At 58.6% G+C, this 19,813-nt stretch overlaps 2 protein-coding genes across 3 annotated transcripts; one reads left to right on the top strand and one right to left on the bottom strand.

Moving 5' to 3' along the window:
* Positions 1-611: 611 nt before the first annotated feature.
* On the bottom strand, positions 612-12,147 carry LOC146765010 (uncharacterized). The gene is made up of 4 exons (XM_085562737.1): positions 12,134-12,147; positions 6,408-11,884; positions 6,182-6,316; positions 612-794 (listed from the first exon to the last, which is right to left on the bottom strand). Exons 1-2 carry the CDS (start codon positions 12,145-12,147, stop codon positions 10,804-10,806), a joined length of 1,095 nt encoding a protein of 364 aa, XP_085418863.1. The 3' UTR covers positions 612-794; positions 6,182-6,316; positions 6,408-10,803.
* On the top strand, positions 3,207-19,493 carry VDR (vitamin D receptor). Of its 2 annotated transcripts, none has more exons than XM_085562887.1 (10): positions 3,207-3,264; positions 4,634-4,687; positions 9,389-9,539; positions 12,303-12,433; positions 15,366-15,550; positions 15,658-15,781; positions 16,560-16,731; positions 17,115-17,266; positions 17,625-17,741; positions 18,505-19,493. In XM_085562887.1, the coding sequence occupies exons 3-10, from the start codon at positions 9,391-9,393 to the stop codon at positions 18,762-18,764; spliced, it is 1,290 nt and encodes a 429-aa protein (XP_085419013.1). In that variant the 5' UTR covers positions 3,207-3,264; positions 4,634-4,687; positions 9,389-9,390; the 3' UTR covers positions 18,765-19,493. The 2 variants fall into 2 exon arrangements, with proteins under 2 accessions (XP_085419013.1, XP_085419014.1); XM_085562888.1 differs by lacking the exon at positions 3,207-3,264 and adding an exon at positions 3,293-3,406.
* The last annotated feature ends 320 nt before the right edge of the window (positions 19,494-19,813 follow it).

Raw genomic sequence — 19,813 nt, 5'->3', positions numbered from 1 at the left:
CAGACTCGTGCCACGCCAGGGTGAGAGCCCTGCTCCCAGCCCGGAGCGGGCCCACACCGGTACGGAGCGGTTCCGAGCAGCCTGAGCCCACCTGTGCCCACCTGTCCCGGTACGGAACAGTCTGAGCCCACCGGTCCCGGTCCCGAGCAGCCTGAGCCCACCGGTCCCGGGCCCGAGCAGCCTGAGCCCACCTGTCCCGGTATGGAACAGCCTGAGCCCACCGGTCCCGGTTCCGAGCAGCCTGAGCTCACCTGTGCCCACCTGTCCCGGTACGGAACAGTCTGAGCCCACCTGTCCCGGTACGGAACAGTCTGAGCCCACCGGTCCCGGTACAGAACAGTCTGAGCCCACCGGTCCCGGTCCCGAGCAGCCTGAGCCCACCTGTGCCCACCGGTCCCGGTCCAGCCCAGCATCACCTCCAGCACCTCCCAATTTCGGGGGGAAATGCCCCCAGGCCATTCCCTCCCACCTCCCCCCCAGCCCCGGCCGCTCCATTTTCCTCCAATAAATTCCCTCCCGTGGGACTTTTTCCCACACACCTGAGAGAAAAACAGATATAAAACGAAATCACTCCCTCTCGCAATCACCCAAACGATCAAAATAAAATTCACGGCAAAATTAAAATATTTAGTGAGCTCCAGAGGCACCGCCTGCCCGGCCGCGGGAGACGTATCCCATGGAAATTTTATGGATCATTTATTCTGTCCTTCCCAGGAGCGAAATTTCAGGCGGGGGGAGAATTCCCGGCTCTCCTTCCTTCCTTCTCCCGGCTCCTTCCTGCGCCTTCCCGGGGGCTGTGGCGGGAAGGGTTGGAAAAGGAGAAGGGAGAGGGATTGGGAAAAGAGGAATTGGGAAAGGAGAAACCCCTGACAGTCCCTTGGGATGAGCTGCGGGATCAGCTCGACCCCGCAGAGAATTCCCAGAGCGAAGAAAGAAGCGAAAATTCCGCCCGCAGCCTCCCCTCGGCTTCTGTCGCTTCCCGGGTTGGATCCCGGATTTTTTTACCAAGTTTTTTCTGTCCCCCAAACCCAGCGGGAAGGGAGGAAGGGGGGAAAGCCGCTTTTCCAGCCACCGGCGGGATTGTGGAAGCGCTTCCCGGGAAACCTCCGCCCTCCCGGGATGGGATGAGTCCGGACCCATCCCCGGAGGAGCTCCGGGATGAGGGAGCGCTGCTCCAAGGACAGGGAAATATCGGAGTGGGGTTTTCCTCCTCTTTTCCGTGTGTCCTTCAAGGATTTCTGAGCCCTGGAACGGGATCGTGGAATCGCAGGAATTTTTGGGAGGGACCTTGGAGCTCATCCAGCCCCGTTTATCCCCCACGTGCCGCCCTCCCAGGTGGCTCCAAGCCCCGCGCAGGGACAATTCCGGGGTGGCAGGGACGATCCTTAAGGTCCCTTCCGAGCCCAAACCATTCCATGGAGATGTGGGGATCCCAGTTCCTGGCACTGCACATCCCTGGGCCATCCTCCTCCTCTCCCAGCCCCGCCGATCCCTTTTTCCAGGCGGGAGCAGCACAACAAGCGCGGCTCCCGCTCACAGCTCTGGGAATTTCCAGGCAGGGATGAAATTCCCCGCAGGAATTAAATCCTCCCGAATCCCGCACACGCCGGCTGTCCCGGGGATGCGGAGCAGAGCCGGGATTTGGCCCCAGAGCCCTCGTGCCAGGTGGGTTGAGGGCAGAGAAGCAGCAGGAAACCAGGAGAGAGGGAGGGAATTCAAACAAACCCTCCTCAGGCACAGAATTTCCCCGGAGCTCGGGGGGCACAAATTCCGGGTGGGAAGAAGGTAAAAATTTGTATGGAAAATGCGTCACGCTGGTCTGGTGCACGGCAGGGGGAAAAGCCCTGGGAGATTTTGGGACATTGATTTGGCATGGGAAGAGCTGCGATCCCAAAAGCACCGGGATGGGGATGAGCAGCTTGCTCCGCTCCCCACCCTCCCGAAATCCCTGCGCGCCACGAAATTGCCTCTGATGAGCTCCCATTTCTTCCCAGACATTGTTTTTCCCTCCTCGGCCTCATTAAATCAATTTAAAGGCGATTTCGAAGCGTTTTCCCCACGCAAAGCGTGGCGGCTGAACCCGGTGCCCGCGGCTGCGGGGGCTCTGCTGCGCCGGGGGCTCGTTTGCTCCCGGGATTTTGGGTTTAGGGGACACCCGATAAACCCTGGCAGCAGCTGCAGGGCTTTTCTGGGAGCGCCTCTCGCTGCTTTATTCGGTGTTGCGGGTGGCTACATCCCGGGTGGGGATTTGAGGATGGAAAGGGGAAAATTGCCGAATATCCCCATTTTTTAGACCAGGGATGCAGCGCGCACAGGCAACAGGGCATCTTTGGGTTGGGTTGGACTGAGCTGGCTCTGCCACAGATCCCACATTCCACGTCACCAATAACAGGATTTTGGATGCTCCGTCCCAAATACTCTCACATCCTTCAGGAGCAGACAAATCCAGGTGTCCTGCGGGTCCCCGGGCTCGGATCAGCCTCGGGGCTCTGTGGGGACAACGGGAGCAGCCGGAGCTTGCAAGGAGCCAGGGGTGCTGCGGGTGGCACTCTGGTACTGGTGGCGTTTACTCCGTGCCCGTCCGGCACCGGGCACTCACCGGGAGCTGCCCGAGCTCACCGCACTTCTGGGAGGGGTGCCAGCCCCCAGAGCGCCGGGCGCTGGCACCCCAAGGGTCCCTTGCCCTGCTGGTGCTCCGGGGTGTGGGAGAGGGGTCGGGTGGACAGCGGGAACCCGGGTGGGCACCGGGTGGTCGGCGGGAACGGGGTGGGCACCGGGTGGTCAGCGGGAACGGGGTGGGCACCGGGTGGTCATCGCGAACCCGGGTGGGCACCGGGTGGTCAGCGGGAACCCGGGTTGGGCACGGGGTGGTCAGCGGGGTCCGGGGGGCAGCGGGTGGTCAGTGGGAACCCGGGTGGACACCGGGTGGTCAGCGGGAACGGGGTGGGCACCGGGTGGTCATCGCGAACCCGGGTGGGCACCGGGTGGTCAGCGGGAGCCGGATGGTCAGCGGGGTCCGGGGGTCCGCGGGCGGCAGCGGCCCCGGGACCCCGCGCGGCCCCTCCGGGGAAGCCCCCGCGCCACCGGGGCCACGCGCAATCCTTCGCCACGCCCCTCGCCGTGACCCCGCCCCTCTGCCCTTATATGGCGAATGTGGGCGGGGCCGAGCGGGGCCGCGCAGGCATTGGCGGGGGGGCGGCGGCGCCGGTTCCCGTCAAAAGGCGGCGGCGGGGGGGCGGGGGTGGCAGCGGGGCCGGGGCTCAGGTACCGGACACCGGGACACCGGGACACCGGGACACCGGGACACCGGGACACCGGGACACCGGGGCTCGGGACACCGGGCAGGGGGTAGCGGGGCACCGGGACTCGGGCCACCGGGGTTCGGGACAGCGGGGCCGGGGCTCAGGTACCGGACACCGGGACACCGGGGCTCGGGACACCGGGACAGCGGGGCGGGGCTGAGGTACCGGGACCGGGGCTCAGGTACCGGGCCGGGGCTCGGGACACTGAGGCTCAGGTACCGGGCAGGGGACACCGGCGCTCGGGACAGCAGGGCTGGGGCTCGGGATAGTGGGACCGGGACTCAGGTACCGGACAGGGGGCACCGGGACCGGGGCTCAGGTACCGGGCAGGGAGCACCGGGGCCGACCAAGCCCAGCCCTTCTCAGCGCCCGCCGCCCCTGCCGTGAGTCCGGCGCTCCGCGGGACACGGCGTGGCCGCTGCGGGCGAACCGGGGGCGGCAGCTGGCGGGGGATCCGGGGTGCGGGGGCTCGGGGATGCGGGGGATCCGCGGTGCGGGGGATCCGCGGTGCGGGGTATCCGGGGTGCGGGGGATCCGGGGTGCGGGGGCTCGGGGGTCTCGGGGGTGCGGGGGCTCGGGGATGCGGGGGATCCGCGGTGCGGGGGCTCGGGGGGCTCGGGGGCACCTCCCAGCACGGGCTACTCCCGGTACTCCCGGGTGTCCCCGCCGGCAGCAGCGACACGGGGCGGGCGTTGAGGCTCCCGGGGCTTCCTGCTTGGCGCTCGCGGTGCTCCCGTGCTGGCTCGGGGCTCCCGCGCGTGTCGGAGCCCCCCGGTGCCCCGGGAGGGGTCGGGGGTCCCCCGTGAGACCCCCCGGCTCCCCGCGGCCCCCTTCGCCCGGGGCTCTCGGGGCTTTCCCTGCCAAAATGCGGATCCCCCTTAGGGCCGGGGGCTCCGGGGCTGTCCAGTCCCAGCCCCGACCACCCCCAAAAATCCGGGAGCTTTGGGGTGCTCCGGGAGCTTTGGGGTGCTCCGGGAGCTTTGGGGTGTTCCGGGAGCTTTGGGGTGTTCCGGGAGCTTTGGGGTGTTCCGGCGCGTCCCCTTATCCCGGGAAGGCGCCGCTGTCCCCCCTCCCTGGGGCTCCCCCTTTTTGGGGGGCCTTCGAAACTGGGGAATTCCTGGCTGCCGTGGGGTGCCAATGTGACTTTAGGGTTTCCTGTAAGGTGATTTTAGCGTTTCCTGTGAGGTGATTTTGGGCTTTCTGGCTGCTCTCGTGGTTAAGCGCCCCATTTAAACCCACGTTCAAGGTCCCGATTCGGGGGTTTTTTGGGGTTTTTGGGGGGGCTGAGCCCCTCGGCGCGGCATTAATCACCTTATTTCTTAATTCCCCAGTGCCTTCCCGTATTTTGGAGGATCCCGAGCCGTGCCAGCCCCAGGAAAATCAAGGTACGGGGGGATTTTTATCCACCAGGAATTGAGGGCTCCTCCGCTGGGCATCCCAAAAGAGTTTTTGGGGCGGTTTGGGGTTGGCAGAGGCGGCTGAGCCGCTCCTTCCTCTCCTTTTCAAAGCTGGAGCTTTGAGAAAAGTTGAGTGTTTTTCTCGGAAAGAGGATTTCGGGAGAAGCGACGTTTTTGCGGCGTCTCCTCCTCCCCCGGAGCCGCCCGTGACTCATCTTCCTCCGGCTCGGGGAAGGAGCCGCGGCCGCGGCGGGCCACGAAAATCCCGGGAAACTGCGCTTAAAGCCAGGCGGGAGCGGGAGAAATCCGGGGAAACCAAAGGCAGCAAAAATCCGGGGAGATGATGGGGAAAGCAAGGTGTGAGCGGAGCAAAAATCCCGGGAAATTGGGGTTTAAACCCAGGGAAGAGGGAGGAAAAATCCAGGGAAGCGATGCGGAAATCAAGGGCTGCAAGAATCCCAGGACACTGAGATTAAATCCAGGGAAATCGGGCAGTAAGGGGGTAAAAAATCCAGAGAAATTAAGATTAAACCCAAGGGTGAATGGAGAGAAATCCAGGGAAATATGGATAAACTAAGGGGAGCCAAAATGGTGTGAGTAAAGTTAAAGAAAGTTTAAAAAGCCCCGGTGTTGGGCTGGACCTGGTGGAAATTGGTTGAAATAAAGGTGAAAAAACGCCAGGGTGAGATTGGGTTCCCTCTGGAGTCCTGGAGCAAGGAAAGTCTGGGACATGATGATGCAGATGATGATGAGGATGATGAAGAGATGTCTGCCCCAGATCTCCAGGGCGTGACCAGATCAGGACTGAGATGTCCTAGAAATATCAAAAATCCCAAAAATCAGATTTTTCCCAGGTAAAAACGTGCCCGGGATCATAGCTGGGGTTTGTTTCCCCGAATCCTGCTGTGTTGAGGGAGGCATAAATGGAAAATCCAGGGAGATTTTTCCCCATTTAATGGCTAATCCTGCTCCAGAGAATAATTTTTAACTTCTTGTGGCCGAGCCAAAGCAGAGCCAGCCTGGCCTGAGCTCCCTGAGGGGAAATTCTGGAATTGTCAGAGATTGGGAGAGGGAAAATCCTAATTGGAGAAATTGGAGGTGGGCTGGGATGGAAATAGGAGCCTAAAAAGGAGAGGAATGGGAATTGAAACGGTTCTGGGAATTAAAAATAATTTTTTAAAAGTCAGGGAGATGATGGGGAAAGTGAGGGGCGAGAGGAGCAAAAAATCCAGGGAAAATGCGAGGAAAGCAAGGGGAGCAAAACTCCAGGGAAATGAAGATTAAAGTGCGGTGGGAATGGAACAAAGACCCGCCGGGGGTGGCAGTGCCAGGATGTCGCCGGTGCCACCCCCGGCGCTGCCGCTCCATCCCCAGCTCTGCTGACTCAGCTCCTCCTCGGGCCGTTTCTCTTATCTCGGCCCTTATCAGCTCAACCCTCGCCCTTTCCCCCCCCCATAAACGGAAAAGGGTGGAAAACAACACCTGGAATTTTCATCCCGGCATCCAAAGGCGTCTTCTCCTTCCCGGGAATGGCAGGAGCTGCTCCGGCTTCTCCTGGGGAGGGATTCTCCTTTCCTGGAGCCCTTCCCGAGCGTGTTCCTGCTTCCCGGAGCCAACCTGGGTGCAAAAGGGGATTTTTTTTTGGCACATGAAGCCTTCCTAATTATTCTCTGGAAAAGTTTGAGCCACTTCCTGAGGGTTTTCCCACCTTCTCCATGCCCCAGGCGTGGCTGCTGCTCCAATTTCCCAATTCCAGGCTGCAACAGCTCCGGCTGCTGCATCATTCCCACTCCTCCTCCTCCTCCCTCCTTGGGCAAGTCCAGCTTCTGGGGAATGAGAATTCCCTTTTCCAGAGGGGCTGTCCCAGGGAAAGGAGTGGACAGGCACCTGGGGCCTCTGGAGCTCCTTTTCCAGCTCCAATGCTGTGAAATTCCCTTTTTTATCCTCCAGGCACATCCCAGGGAAGAGATGGGAGGTTTGGCTCCCTGCTGCCCCAGAGAGTTCCCTAAAATCGATTCCTCCTCCCAAAAATCCCTGGGATATCTCCAGAAATCCCCGGCTCAGGAGCCTGACAAGGCCCAGCTCTATTTTTAGACCAGGACATGTCCCCTGCCCTTGGGCTCACCTGGATGGCCCCGGGAGGGGACAGCAAATCCCAGATTTCCTGGGAATTGCCACAGCTGGGAATCACTTGTGTGGCTCCACACCTTCCCAGGGCCCTTCAGGGCTGTTTCCAGCACAAAAAAGGGATTTTATTCCACAGCACCACAGGTGGTGCTGGTGCTGCCCTTCCACCTCTGCTCTGGGAATTTTTCTATAGGGAGAGCCCTTCCCAGTGCAGTTTTTCTGGAATTTTGTGGTCTTTTCCCCATTTCCTCCTGGCATTCTGGTGCAATTCCTGTGCCTGAGGGAGTCCTGGGCTCTGCAATCCCTTCCTGAGGGGCTGGGATGCTCCAAGAATTCCATGGGAAAACCTGGATTTGTGTCCTGCTGCTGCCCACGGTGGTCCCCATCCTACCCCGCTTCCCCCTGGGACAGGATGCAAAAATTGGGATTTTGGGGCCGTTTCATTCCTCAGAAATTCTCTTCCTGCTGCTCCCAGGGGTGGCGTTTCCAGCCAGGGAGGCTGGGGACAAAATGTCTGGGAATGGTTGTGCCCATGGAAAAGGGTGAGGAGGGATCTGATTCCTGAATCCCGGGGGGATTTGGGATCTCTGGAGGAGGGGGAGCAGGTCCAGGGCAGGGCTTTGCTCACAGCACAAAATAAAAAAAAAAAAAAAAAAAAAAAAAAAAAGTCATTTTTGGGTCTTTTCGCAGCCCAGGAAGAGCTGGGAAGAGCAATTCCTGCTCCACTGGACTGGGAATGCTGCAGCTCCTCCCGGGAAGGGCAGAAGCAGAATTCCCCCCAATTTCTGAGCAGCTCCAGCAGCAGGAGAATTGCCAGGGAAGGAGCAGGGCAGGGCCAGGTCCCGTCACGTGCTGGGATCAGTTGGAATTTTCCTCCTGGCTTGCCCAGACAGGTGGGAAAAGCCAGGATTTGGGATCCAGCTCGTCCTTGTCACCCTCCCCATCACCTGGTTTGGTGTCTGGACGCCTTTGTGGGGTCACTGAGCAGCACAGGGGGCTGTCATCCCACCCAAAATTCCTTTTCCTCTCCCACTCTCTGTTTTTGGGGCAGATTTTGGGAGCGTTTCACTGGAATTTTCCTCCCTCTGGAGCAAAAAAAGCCCCAAGGGAGGCTGGAGATGGTTAAAAAAGAGAAATCCATGTTGAAAATTCCTGGGAATTGCGTTTTCCCGGCGTGGTTTTCTCTCTCCGGAGGGTGGCGGAGCACGAACCTGTTTGGGAATATTTCGAAATCCAGGGAGAAGCTCCGGAGGAGTTCTGGAATTTCCCACAAGCAGGGGCAGCTTCTGCCTGCCGGCCTTCCCTGGATTTTGTTTGGGATAGAATTAGGGATTAGGAAATAAAGGAGCAAAGGGAAAGATTTGGTAGGAGGAGGAAATCCAGGAAGGGTTCAGGGGACACCAGGGAAGATTCTGTGGGAAAAATTCCCATTCCTGGATTTTCTTGAGTTTGTCCTTGGAAAAGGGGGAAAGCTTCTCCATGGAATGACCACAGTGGTGCTGGAGGGATCTTTCTTTGGGGGGAAAAAATCCCAGGAAAATCTCGGCTCAGTTGGATTTTCCCATTTAGAAAGAGCACTGGATGTGTTTGGAGCCCAGGGAATGGCAATCCAAGGGTTTAACCCAGAATATTCCCAATTTTTTATGGGACAGAGAGAAAACTGGGATCTGTGGATTCCAAATTCCTCATCCCAGAGTTCCCTCCTGGGCTGGGAGCTCTGGAGTTGCCAGGCTCGTTTTTCCCAGCTGGAATTCCCGGGGCATTGGATCTGTCCCTGCTCTTTGCTCTGATTCCGTTGGGAAACTTTCACCCCTTCCCTCTCCTGCTTTTCCAGGGATTTTTATTTCTCTGGAATGGCCCCGTGCAGCAGCTCCTGTGGGGTTTGGGAATTCTTGGTTTGGGGATGCAATTCCATGGGATCTTCACCAAACATGGGAAGGGATCCTCCAGCCCTGAGGCCCGGCTGGGAAAATCCAAAAAAAACCCAAAATTCCAAAGGAATTAAAGGAATGAAGGTGAAAATCCAGGAATTGGTTGAGAACGGTGGGAGAGGAGAGCTGGGAATGCTGTCTGAGGGAATTCCAGGGAAAGCCCCAAAATCCCCCTCAGGAATCCTGGAAAACAGCCCCAAAGCAGAGGGAATCATTTAATTGGGAGTTTAATGGGATTTAATGGATTTAAAGGCGTGGCTGGAATTTGGGAACAGGTGGGTTTGGAATGGGAGAAAAGCACTTTTTTTCTCCTTTATTATAGGAAAATATTCCAGAGGCACCGGGAATTTTTAAGGAGCTTTGGGGTTGTTTCCTCATTAGCGAGGCCTAATTGAGCCTCTCCCAATCCCAGAGCTCTCCAGCATTCCAGAATCCCAAAAATTGGAATTTTTGGGTGGTTTTAATGCCAATGGGAATAAAATTTCTTTGCCCAAATCAGGAGGAATCCAAGGGGAAAATCCTGAATTTTAGGGATGATTTCAGGACTAAAAGCCCGATTTTGTCCCAGACCGGGTGGAATTAAAAGAAAAGTCAGGACCTTTGGTGACGAATCCCCGTTTTCCCCTCCCAGCCATGGATCCGGGCGCCTGCAGCACGTCGCTGGCCGATGGCGCCGGGGATCCCGAGCGGAGCGTCCCCAGGATCTGCGGGGTCTGCGGGGACCGAGCCACCGGCTTCCACTTCAACGCCATGACCTGCGAGGGCTGCAAGGGCTTCTTCAGGTGTGCCAGCACCCCCGGAGCATCCCAAAAACCCCCAAACCCCCGGGAGCATCCCAAAAAACCCCAAACCCCCGGGAATCCCAGGGCGAAACCAAGGGGATCCCGAAAGCGGCCCGGAATTCCGGGCGGTGCCGCGTTCCCGTGCTTTAAAGGGGGGAAATAATGGATTTTTTTTTTTTTTTTTTTTTTTTTTTGGTGGGATGGTTTTTCCCCCTGTTTTTCCAGGGTTTTTAATGGATTTGGAGCCTTGCAGCGCTCCAGGAAAAAGGGGGGAGCGTGGGAAAACTCTCCATGGGTCACAAATTGGGTTTTTTTCCTGAGCCAAAAAGCCCTAAAATCTCACAAAACTCTGGGATTAAGGGATGAGGAAGGGTCAGGGATCACCTGGAGCAGCTCTTCCTAAAATCCGGTATTTCCAGGGAATTCTGCTGTTCCCTCCAGGAGTCCTGTGTCACCCTGGGAATTCTGCCCCCACCCCAACCCCCCCTGGAGCCCTCCCCAGCTCCCAGCACACAAATCCCTCATCCCAGGCAGGCAATGGGGCTTGGAATTCTCTATTTTTGGTCCCTCGGATCCCAAATCCGCCTGGGAATGGGTGGCTGGGGAAGGTTTCCATGGAATTCCAGCCCAGCCCGGCTCCCACGTTACCCTGGGAGCCTCCAGAGCCACCCAAGCTGCAATTTTCATTCCAAACCTGGAATTTTGGCCTGTCCTGAGCCCCGGGAATGTTTTTCCCTGCTCCAAGGCTTTGTTGTTTGTGCATTCCCGGCCTTTCCTTGGGTTTTTGTGGAAAAAAGAAGCTTTTTGTGCACCAAAATTGGGAATTTTGGGGTGTCCAGGGCTGAATTCAAAGTGCTTCCCCACTGGGATTTTGTTTCTCCACTGGAAGCAGCAAAATTCCAAAGGTTTTGGAGGAACAGGGCAGAACAGGGCCCTGCCATCCATTTTCCTGGGATGAATTCCCAAAAATCCCAAATTCCCATCAGGAAAAGGCAGAGTGCAGCCACTTTGTTTACATCTCCCTTTCTAAAATCAGCTTTTAATTCCTGGGGCTTGAAGATTTTTACCCAGATTTGATTCTTTTACCTGTTTTAAAATATTTTACTTTATATTTTACTAAATATTTTATTATCCATATTTGATATTTTAACCCATATTTGACATATTTTACCCCTATTTAACTTTTTTTTTTACCCATTTTTATCTCATTATTTGCCTTGGGCACTTCCAGGGATGGGGCAATCCCAGAGGCTTTCTGGGAGTTCTATTCCAGGGCCTCACAGGGAGGAATTTCTTCCCAATATCCCACCGACCACCTTTTTCCTGGGAAATTCTGTCTCTGTCTCTTTGTCCTAGGAAGACTCGGATCATTTTTCCTTGGAAGTTTCTGGCCTTGCCCCTTAGTCCTTGCAATATTTGGGCCCTGACCCTTTGTCCCAGGAAGATTTTGGCTCTGACCTTTTGTCCTGGAAGGTTCTGACCCTTTTCCCTGGATGATTTTGGCTCTGACCCTTTGTCCTGGCAGGCCCTGACCCTTTTCCCTGGGTGATTTTGGCCCTGACCCTTTTCCCTGGATGATTTTGGCCCTGACCCTTTTCCCTGGGTGATTTTGGCCCTGACCCTTTTCCCTGGATGATTTTGGCCCTGACCCTTTTCCCCGGATGATTTTGGCCCTGACCCTTTGTCCTGGCAGGCCCTGACCCTTTTCCCTGGGTGATTTTGGCCCTGACCCTTTTCCCTGGGTGATTTTGGCTCTGACCCTTTGTCCTGGCAGGCCCTGACCCTTTTCCCTGGGTGATTTTGGCCCTGACCCTTTTCCCGGGTGATTTTGGCCCTGACCCTTTTCCCTGGATGATTTTGGCTCTGGCTCTCTGTCCTGGCAGGCCCTGACCCTTTTCCCTGGATGATTTTGGCTCTGACCCTTTGTCCTGGCAGGCCCTGACCCTTTTACCCGGATGATTTTGGCCCTGACCCTTTTCCCTGGGTGATTTTGGCTCTGACCCTTTTCCCTGGATGATTTTGGCCCTGACCCTTTTCCCTGGGTGATTTTGGCCCTGACCCTTTTCCCGGGTGATTTTGGCTCTGACCCTTTGTCCTGGCAGGCCCTGACTCTTTTCCCTGGGTGATTTTGGCCCTGACCCTTTTCCCTGGGTGATTTTGGCTCTGACCCTTTTCCCTGGATGATTTTGGCCCTGACCCTTTTCCCTGGGTGATTTTGGCTCTGGCTCTCTCTCCCGGTGGCTCCACGTTCCCGTTCCGCCCGGGCCGCGCTGTGGTTTCGCTGCAGCTCAGGGTTGTCATTTTCGGGCTCCTTTCTCTGTGTCCTGCAGGGAGAATTCCTCTCCCTGCACACCCAAAATGTGCTCAGGCCAGTTCTGCCAGCAAAGCCGGGCTTAGGGCAGCTGGGTTTAAACCACACGGCCCCAGCTCGGGTTTATTTTGCTGCCGGGGGGGTTCTTGCAATCCTGCAATCCTTCCACCCTTAAAAATCCCTTTTTAGACCCAAAAACCTTCTTAAACCCAGCGGGCTGGGCTGGGCTGGGCTTAGAGCAGCCTGGTTTAGTGGAAGGGGACCAAGCTGGGTTCAAGGTCACTTCCCCCAAACCATTTTAGGATAAACCCGTGGCTGAACCCCTTGGATGTTTCCCTGTGGGAAATTTTCCTCTTCCGGCAGTGCCCGAAGCTCCCAACCCCGCTGATGTTTGGAGCATCAGCCAAAACAGCGGGAATTGAGCCCAAAAAAGGGTTTTGTCCCTTTTCCAGGAGGAGCATGAAGAGGAAGGCCATGTTCACCTGTCCCTTCAGCGGGGACTGCCACATCACCAAGGACAACCGGCGGCACTGCCAGGCCTGCCGGCTCAAGCGCTGCCTGGACATCGGCATGATGAAGGAGTGTGAGTGGCCAGCTGCTGGGGACACTCCTGGGGCCGTGTCCCCATCCCTGGGGCCGCGTCCCCGTCCCTGCCACCTCCCCGGGGCCGTGTCCCTGTCCCCGTCCCTGCCACCTCCCCGTGCCCCTGTCCCCATCCCTGGGGCCGTGTCCCCATCCCTGGGGCCGTGTCCCCATCCCTGCCACCTCCCTGGGGCCGTGTCCCCGTCCCTGCCACCTCCCCGTGTCCCTGGGGCCATGTCCCTGTCCCCGTCCCTGCCACCTCCCCGTCCCCGTGTCCCCGTCCCTGCCACCTCCCCGTGTCCCCGTCCCTGCCACCTCCCCGTGCCCGTGTCCCCATCCCTGCCACCTCCCTGGGACCGTGTCCCCGTCCCTGCCACCTCCCCGGGGCCAGGGGTGCCACTCCGGGGGATGCAAAGGGCAGAGGAAGCAGCGGGTAATGATTGAGAGGAGCTGGATTAATGATTCCATCCCATCCCGGAGTTGTGTTCTCATGGATCCTCCTGGGGTTTTGTTTTTCTTTTTTGAGGAAAATCAGCTCCATAGCTCCCAATGGCTCTGAAAATCCTCTTTTCCAGCACTTTCCATGCTCCACGGGGAGAGCTGGATGAGCTTCCCCATCCCCACGGAGCCGGGTTTGGTTTTCCTCTTCTCCCCCTGGGTTTTTTTTTCCCTGACCCTTTTTTCCATGTGGGATAAAGCAGGGACTTAAGTCAACAGCAGAGGGAATTAAAGCGGTTTTTAAGCCCAGTCCAAACACACAAATGTGGCCCAAATGTTTGTTTTCTCCGGGTGTATTTAGAGATAAGTGGCTTTTAAAAATAAAACGTGTTTGAGGTGCTGGGGAGGAGCTGGGTGCTCCTGGAGAGCTCCAACCAAACATTTTCTGCTGGGAGATTTGTGGCCAGGGTATCCACAGAGCTGGAAATTTAGGATATGGAAGCAGAGCTCTTTTCTTGATGTGCTAAACAGGGCACAAACAGAGCCTGATGTCAGCCCAGGGCCTCCAGAAAATCAGAATTTGGAGTGTTTGCTGGGGAAAAAAAAAAATGCTTACATCTTCAATGATCCTGATGGGAATCCCTGGATTTTATTCTTTGGGATTGGCAGGTTGAGGGAGGAAAAGGCCACACCCCACACTGGCTGTCCCCAGATTTTGGGGAGCTGTCCCTGGTTTTTGAGGAGCCCCTAATAAGAGAAGTGCTTTAATTTGTACCAGCAGCCAATTAATTACCTAGGAAGGGCTGGCAAGTTCCTGGGCAGTAATTCCAGAGGGTTTTCTCCAGGTTTGCTCCATGTTTTCCCCACAGGAGTTAACGTGTAAACAGCCCCGTTAGCAAATCCTGCCTGCATTAACCAAAACTGACCCAGACAGGCTAAAAATAGCTAAAAATGGACTTTGCTGCTGAAAAACGAGGGAGGACGAAGGGTTGGGGTTATTTTTAGGTGGAAGGAGGGAATCAGGAAGGTTTTGTTTTCCACAGGGCGTTGGGATTCAGGGCTGGGAGTGTGGGGTAGGGAGGAAGAAGAGGAAGAGGAGCAGGGCAGAGCCTCGTGCCGGGGTTGATTCGGGCTCTGAGCCTGTGGAATTTGGGGTTGGGGCTCCCCCCCTGCTGCCAGCCCCAGTTTTCACCCCAAACCCTCCCAGGCGCCGCCAGCCGAGGTCACCACGTGGCGTTTCCAGCCCCAGCCGCCGGCCCGGGCAAATATTTGTGGTTTTCTGGGGACAAACAGGGCAGAGAAAAGCCCCTGCAGGCCCTGGGGTTTGGGAATTCTCCGCTGTTACTCCAGGTCTCGGCCAGGGCTGTTCCCTCCTCTCTGCCTGGGAAATCCGGCCTTTCCCAAGCCAGAAAAAGTGGCATTACCCCTTCCCTGCCTTTCTCCAGCTGCCTGGCTGTCCATCCCTCAGGGATGTTGGGGCTCCCTTGGATCCTCCCCTAAGAACCCTTAAAAATCCTTTTCCACGGATTTTTTAACAGCTCCTTGCGGAGCACCAGGGATAGGTGACCCAGAGCAGGCAGTGCCGATGTGCACCTGATGCTTTTTGTGATAAAAACAGGGCTGGGGAAGTGGCAAAATCCTGATTTTCCTCCCCAAGCAGGCGGAGGTGGGAGCGACCTCTCGGCCCCTCCTGAGGCGTCCCGGGCCCCTCGGAGGTTGTGCAAGATGGAAAATGGAGAATGGAAAATCGCCCTTGGCCCAAGGAGCTCGAGGCCGAGGCTTCCTTGCCTCGAGCTCCTCCCGCCCTGAGTTCCACCTTGAGTCTCGCAGCCCTGGGTCCTGCGCCCAGGAGCTCCGGAGCTGCTCCCGGGGGTGCGCAGCGCCGGGGCAGGGCTGAGGGAAGGGAGCTCCGAGGGCAGCTGTGAGCCAGGGATCTCTGCGCCTTTCTCCCTTCCAGCCCCTCGGAGCCTGCTCAGGCCTTGGAGTGGTTGATAAAAAAGTGAAGATTTGGGCCCAAATTGCCCCCGGCTGCTCCTTTTCCCTCAACAAACAGGCCCAGCCTTGCGTGGAGCCCAACCTTTGGCCGCCGCCGCCACCCCAATAAAAGCCATAAATCCCCAACCCTGAGGGCGGGGCAGGTTTGGCTGTGCCTTGACCTTAAAAATCAGATTAAAACTGCCCTGGAGCAGCGCTGGACACCCCTGGTGGCAGCTGGGAGCCGAGAGGAGCCGGAGCCGGGTGAACCCGGCGGCCCCGAGGGTTTCGGGATTTGGGAGTGCCGAGCAAACGGGGAGGGAGCAGAGCGGGCACGGCCTCGGTGCCCCCAAAGCCTCGCCTAAAAGCACCAGAAACCTCCTGGGCACGGCAGGAAACCAGGGCTGAGGTGCTGCAGGGGCAAAAAGAGATTTTCAGGTGGCAAAAGGGATTTTCTGGGGGCTGGGTGCGGCATCCAGGGGTCGTTCCAATTCCTAATTCTGCCCTTTTTCCTTTCCCAGTCATCCTCACGGACGAGGAGGTGCAGAGGAAGCGGGAGATGATCCTGAAGAGGAAGGAGGAGGAAGCCCTGAGGGAAAGCCTCAAACCCAAACTCTCGGAGGAGCAGCAGAAAGTCATCGACATCCTGCTCGAGGCCCATCGCAAAACCTACGACCCCACCTATGCTGACTTCACCAAATTTCGGGTACTGACCCCAAAAATCTCTTTTATCTCTCAAATCCTTCCTGTAAAATCCGCAAACCCCTCTGCCAGCCCCGTTCCTCAAGGAGTTTTCTCTGTTTTCTCCCCCAGCCCCCTGTGAGGAGCCACCCCAGCAGCAGAGGGGCCACAAAATCCTCGTCCCTCCTCACCCAGGACCTGTCCTCGGAGGATTCCTCGGATCTCTTCAGCTCCGAGGCCTTCAGCACATTCCCAGGTGTGTCCCGGTTCCTCCTGGCCCCAAACTGGGACTGAGAACCAGGGAGGGGCCCCAGGACTCTGCTTGGGCTGGAGGTGATGCCTCAAACCATCCCGAATTCCAGGGGTGGGGAAGGATTGTGCCAGAACCCAAATTAACCCCAGTACGAGGGTCTGCCCTGCTCTTCTTCCTCCTCTTCCTCCTCATCCCACGCTCCCAGACCGGGATCCCAAACCAGCCCTGAATCCCAGTGCCCCGTGGAGAGCCTGGCCTCAGCAGCTCCCACATTCCCTCCTGCCACCCCTGCAGAGGTCTGGGGGCAGAAATGCAGCACCTCCGCCCCACTGTGGCGTTCCAGAGCCTTTTCCCAGCTCCTGCGGGGCTCGCTGGGGCGCGGGCGCCCTCGGAGCGTTTCTCAGCGGGTTCCTCAGCGGGTTTCTCGGAGGGTTTCTCGGAGGGTTTCTCGGAGGGTTCCTCGGAGCGTTTCTCAGTGGGTTCCTCAGTGGGTTCCTCGGAGGGTTTCTCAGAGCGTTCCTCAGCGGGTTCCTCAGAGAGTTCCTCGGAGGGTTCCTCAGAGGGTTCCTCGGAGGGTTCCTCGGAGGGTTCCTCAGAGGGTTTCTCGGAGGGTTCCTCAGCGGGTTCCTCGGAGGGTTTCTCGGAGGGTTCCTCAGCGGGTTTCTCGGAGGGTTCCTCGGAGGGTTCCTCGGAGGGTTCCTCGGAGGGTTCCTCGGAGGGTTTCTCAGAGGGTTTCTCAGAGGGTTCCTCAGAGGGTTCCTCAGAGCATTTCCTGGCGCAGAGCCCGCGGAGCCGCCACCGCTGCCCGGCCTGGCGCTGCAGGAGGAGCAGGACGAGAGCTCCTCCGTCAACCTGGAGTTCTCGCAGCTCTCCATGCTCCCACACCTGGCCGACCTGGTCAGCTACAGCATCCAGAAGGTGATCGGCTTTGCCAAGATGATCCCGGGCTTCAGGTGAGCCCTTGGATCCCAGATCCGCGGTTTCCCGCTCCCGGGGATCCCGTGCTGCCCTTCCCAGCCATTCCTCAGCTCTGCTCCCTTCCCAGCTCTGCTTTCTGTCTCTCCCCCTCCCTGGGGTTCTCCTCTTTTCCCAATTCCCTGGAAAACACACATGGATTCCACCAGGGAGACACCCAGAGGACCCAAGGGGCTCGGGAGGGGCCTCAGCTTCTGCTCATTCCAAGATTTGGGGCAAAACTGTACCTGAAAAGAAACCCTGGGATGGGAATTCCTGGGGAGGGCCTGGTGAGCGCCCTGGGGGTGGCAGCTCCTCCCGTGTCCCCTCTGTCCCTCCTGAGCATCCCGAGGGCAAATCCTGAGGGCAAATCCTCCTGCAGGGACCTGTCGGTGGAGGACCAGATCGTGCTGCTCAAGTGCAGCGCCATGGAGGTGATCATGCTGCGCTCCAACGAGTCCTTCACCCTCGAGGACATGTCCTGGACCTGCGGCAGCAGCGACTTCAAGTACAGGGTCAGCGACGTCACCCAAGGTAAGGGAGGGCCAGCCCCGAATCCCAAAATCCCCTGACTTGCCCCTCTTGGGCCTCCTCTCTGCACCTGGCTTTGTGCTGAGAATGAGGGTGGGTCCTGCCCCAAATTTTGGGGGTTTGGGGGGTGACAAGTGGTGCTTCAAGGTCTCCAGTGTCACTTCAGTGGCGCCAGTGCCACCTCCTCAATGGCCCCAGTGCCACCCCAACGTGTCTGAAAAAATCCCCTTCCAGAGGGGAAAGAAATCCCCTTTCAAAAGGAAAAAAATCCCCTTTCAGAAGGAAAAAATCCCCTTTTAGAGGGAAAAAAAATCCCCTTTCAGAGGAAAATAACCCCCCTGAGGGTCCCCTCTCTCCACAGCCGGGCACAGCATGGACCTGCTGGAGCCGCTGGTGAAATTCCAGGTGGGGCTGAAGAAGCTGAACCTGCACGAGGAGGAGCACGTGCTGCTCATGGCCATCTGCATCCTGTCCCCAGGTAGGGACAAACCCGCCCCAAACCCTAAAACCCCACAGAAGGGAGGAATAACCCGCAAAAAGGAGGAAAACCCCCAAATCCTAAAAACCCACAGAAGGGAGGGAAAAACCCCTAAGTACGGCTGGCCCTAAAAAGGGGTGAAAGGGAGGGAATCCCCCCAGATCCTAAAAAGGGGTGAAAGGGAGGGAATCCCCCCAGATCCTCAAAAGGGACAAAAGGGATGGAATCCCCCCAAACCCCAAAAAGCCACCAAGGGGATGGAATCCCCCCGAACCCCACAAAGCCATCAAGGGGAGGGAATCCCCCCAGACCCCAAAAAGCCACCAAGGGGAGGGAATCCCCCCAAACCTCAAAAAGCCACAAAAGGGGATGGAATCCCCCCGAACCCCAAAAAGCCACCAAGGGGATGGAATCCCCCCAAACCCCACAAAGCCACCAAGGGGAGGGAATCGCCCGAGACCCCACAAAGCCACCAAGGGGATGGAATCCCCCCAAACCTCAAAAAGCCACCAAGGGGAGGGAATTGCCCCAAACCCCAAAAAGCCACCAAGGGGATGGAATCGTCCCAGACCCCACAAAGCCACCAAGGGGATGGAATCCCCCCGAACCCCACAAAGCCACCAAGGGGAGGGACTCGCCCCAGACCCCACAAAGCCACCAAGGGGAGGGAATCGCCCCAAACCCCAAAAAGCCACCAAGGGGAGGAACCCCCCCAAAAGCCCGCAGCCGCAGCGGGCGCCGCTCAGCCCCGGCGCTCCCGCAGACCGGCCGGGCGTGCGGGAGCCGCTGCGGGTGGAGGCGCTGCAGGAGCGGCTCTCGGAGGTGCTGCAGAGCTACATCCGCGCCCGGCACGCCGCGCCCGGCGGCCGCCTGCTCTACGCCAAGATGATCCAGAAGCTGGCGGACCTGCGCAGCCTGAACGAGGAGCACTCGCGGCAGTACCGCTGCCTGTCCTTCCAGCCCGAGCACAGCATGCAGCTCACGCCGCTGCTGCTCGAGGTGTTCGGCAACGAGATCTCCTGAGCAGCCGGCGCTGGTGCCGCGGGAGGAGGGAGAATCAGCGCCGGCTGTGCGGGAGGAGCGGCGCGGAGCCCGGGCGGGCTGCGCATCCCTCCGTGGATGTTCCGCGGCCGCGCTGCCTCGAGTCCCGTCTTTGTCCTGGGGAGGGGAATGCCAGGAGATGGGGTGCCGCTGTGGGTGCCGTGCTCTGCTCCCCCTCCCCGAAATCCCACAGCACCCGTGGGCTCAGACACCCCAAACCCCGGCCAGGAGGTGCCCCGGGCGGTGTCCCCGCAGCTCCAACACGGCCCGTGCGCTGCTGCCGCCGGACTGGGGCGAGCCAGAGGCGGCCAAGAAAGGCCCGAGAGGGGAAATACTGTCCTCGACCCTCAAAGGGAAGAGCAGGACGAGCTTTGTTTGCACTCCCTGGGCGGGGGGAGCAGGGGCATCTCCAGGAGACGCCCCCACTTTGGAGCTGGGCCCCTCTGCGGGATGGGGTGATGACTCCTGAGACCCCTGGCAGGGACCCCAATTCCAGCTTGGCTCCCTCCCCCTGCCATGTTCTGGGGGTGGCTCCAGGTCCTTGTTCCCACCCGGAGCAAACCCTGGGAAAGGGGGATTTGGGAGCTGGGGGGCCCCAGACCCCTGGGAAGAGCCATCCCAGCCTCCTCAGCCATGAGCAATGGTCAGAGGGTCCCCAGTGTCCGGCGGGTCCCCGGCTCGGGCCAATAAACTCCTGCTTGGGCAAATCAACGGAGCGCCAGGCTCGTGTGTCCATCTGTCCGTCCCTGGGTGTCCGTCCCTGTGTCTCTGGCCACGCCTGACTCCCCGGGGCCTGTGCAGGGCCGTGTCCTTGTCCCGGGTGTCCGTGTGTCTGTCCCGGGTGTCCGTGTCCCTGTCCCGGGTGTCCATGTCCCTGTCCCGGGTGTCCGTGTGTCCCTGTCCCGGGTGCCCGTGTCCCTGTCCCGGGTGTCCGTGTGTCCCTGTCCCGGGTGTCCGTGTGTCCCTGTCCCGGGTGCCCGTGTCCTTGTCCCGGGTGTCCGTGTCCCTGTCCCGGGTGTCCGTGTCCCTGT

The sequence above is a fragment of the Lonchura striata genome, chromosome 29, assembly GCF_050655825.1.
Source record: "Lonchura striata isolate lonStrDom1 chromosome 29, ASM5065582v1, whole genome shotgun sequence".
Classification (NCBI taxonomy): Eukaryota; Metazoa; Chordata; class Aves; order Passeriformes; family Estrildidae; genus Lonchura; species Lonchura striata.
Note: the sequence above shows the minus strand (reverse complement) of the source record. Positions and strands in the feature narration are given on the sequence as shown.

Excerpts from the sequence above, each read along its gene's own strand:
- VDR (XM_085562887.1), top strand. The coding sequence starts at position 9,391 with ATGGATCCGGGCGCCTGCAGCACGTCGCTGGCCGATGGCGCCGGGGAT. Across the intron at positions 15,551-15,657 it reads CTGACTTCACCAAATTTCGG|CCCCCTGTGAGGAGCCACCC; the intron begins GTACTGACCCCA and ends TTTCTCCCCCAG. Across the intron at positions 16,732-17,114 it reads AAGATGATCCCGGGCTTCAG|GGACCTGTCGGTGGAGGACC; the intron begins GTGAGCCCTTGG and ends ATCCTCCTGCAG.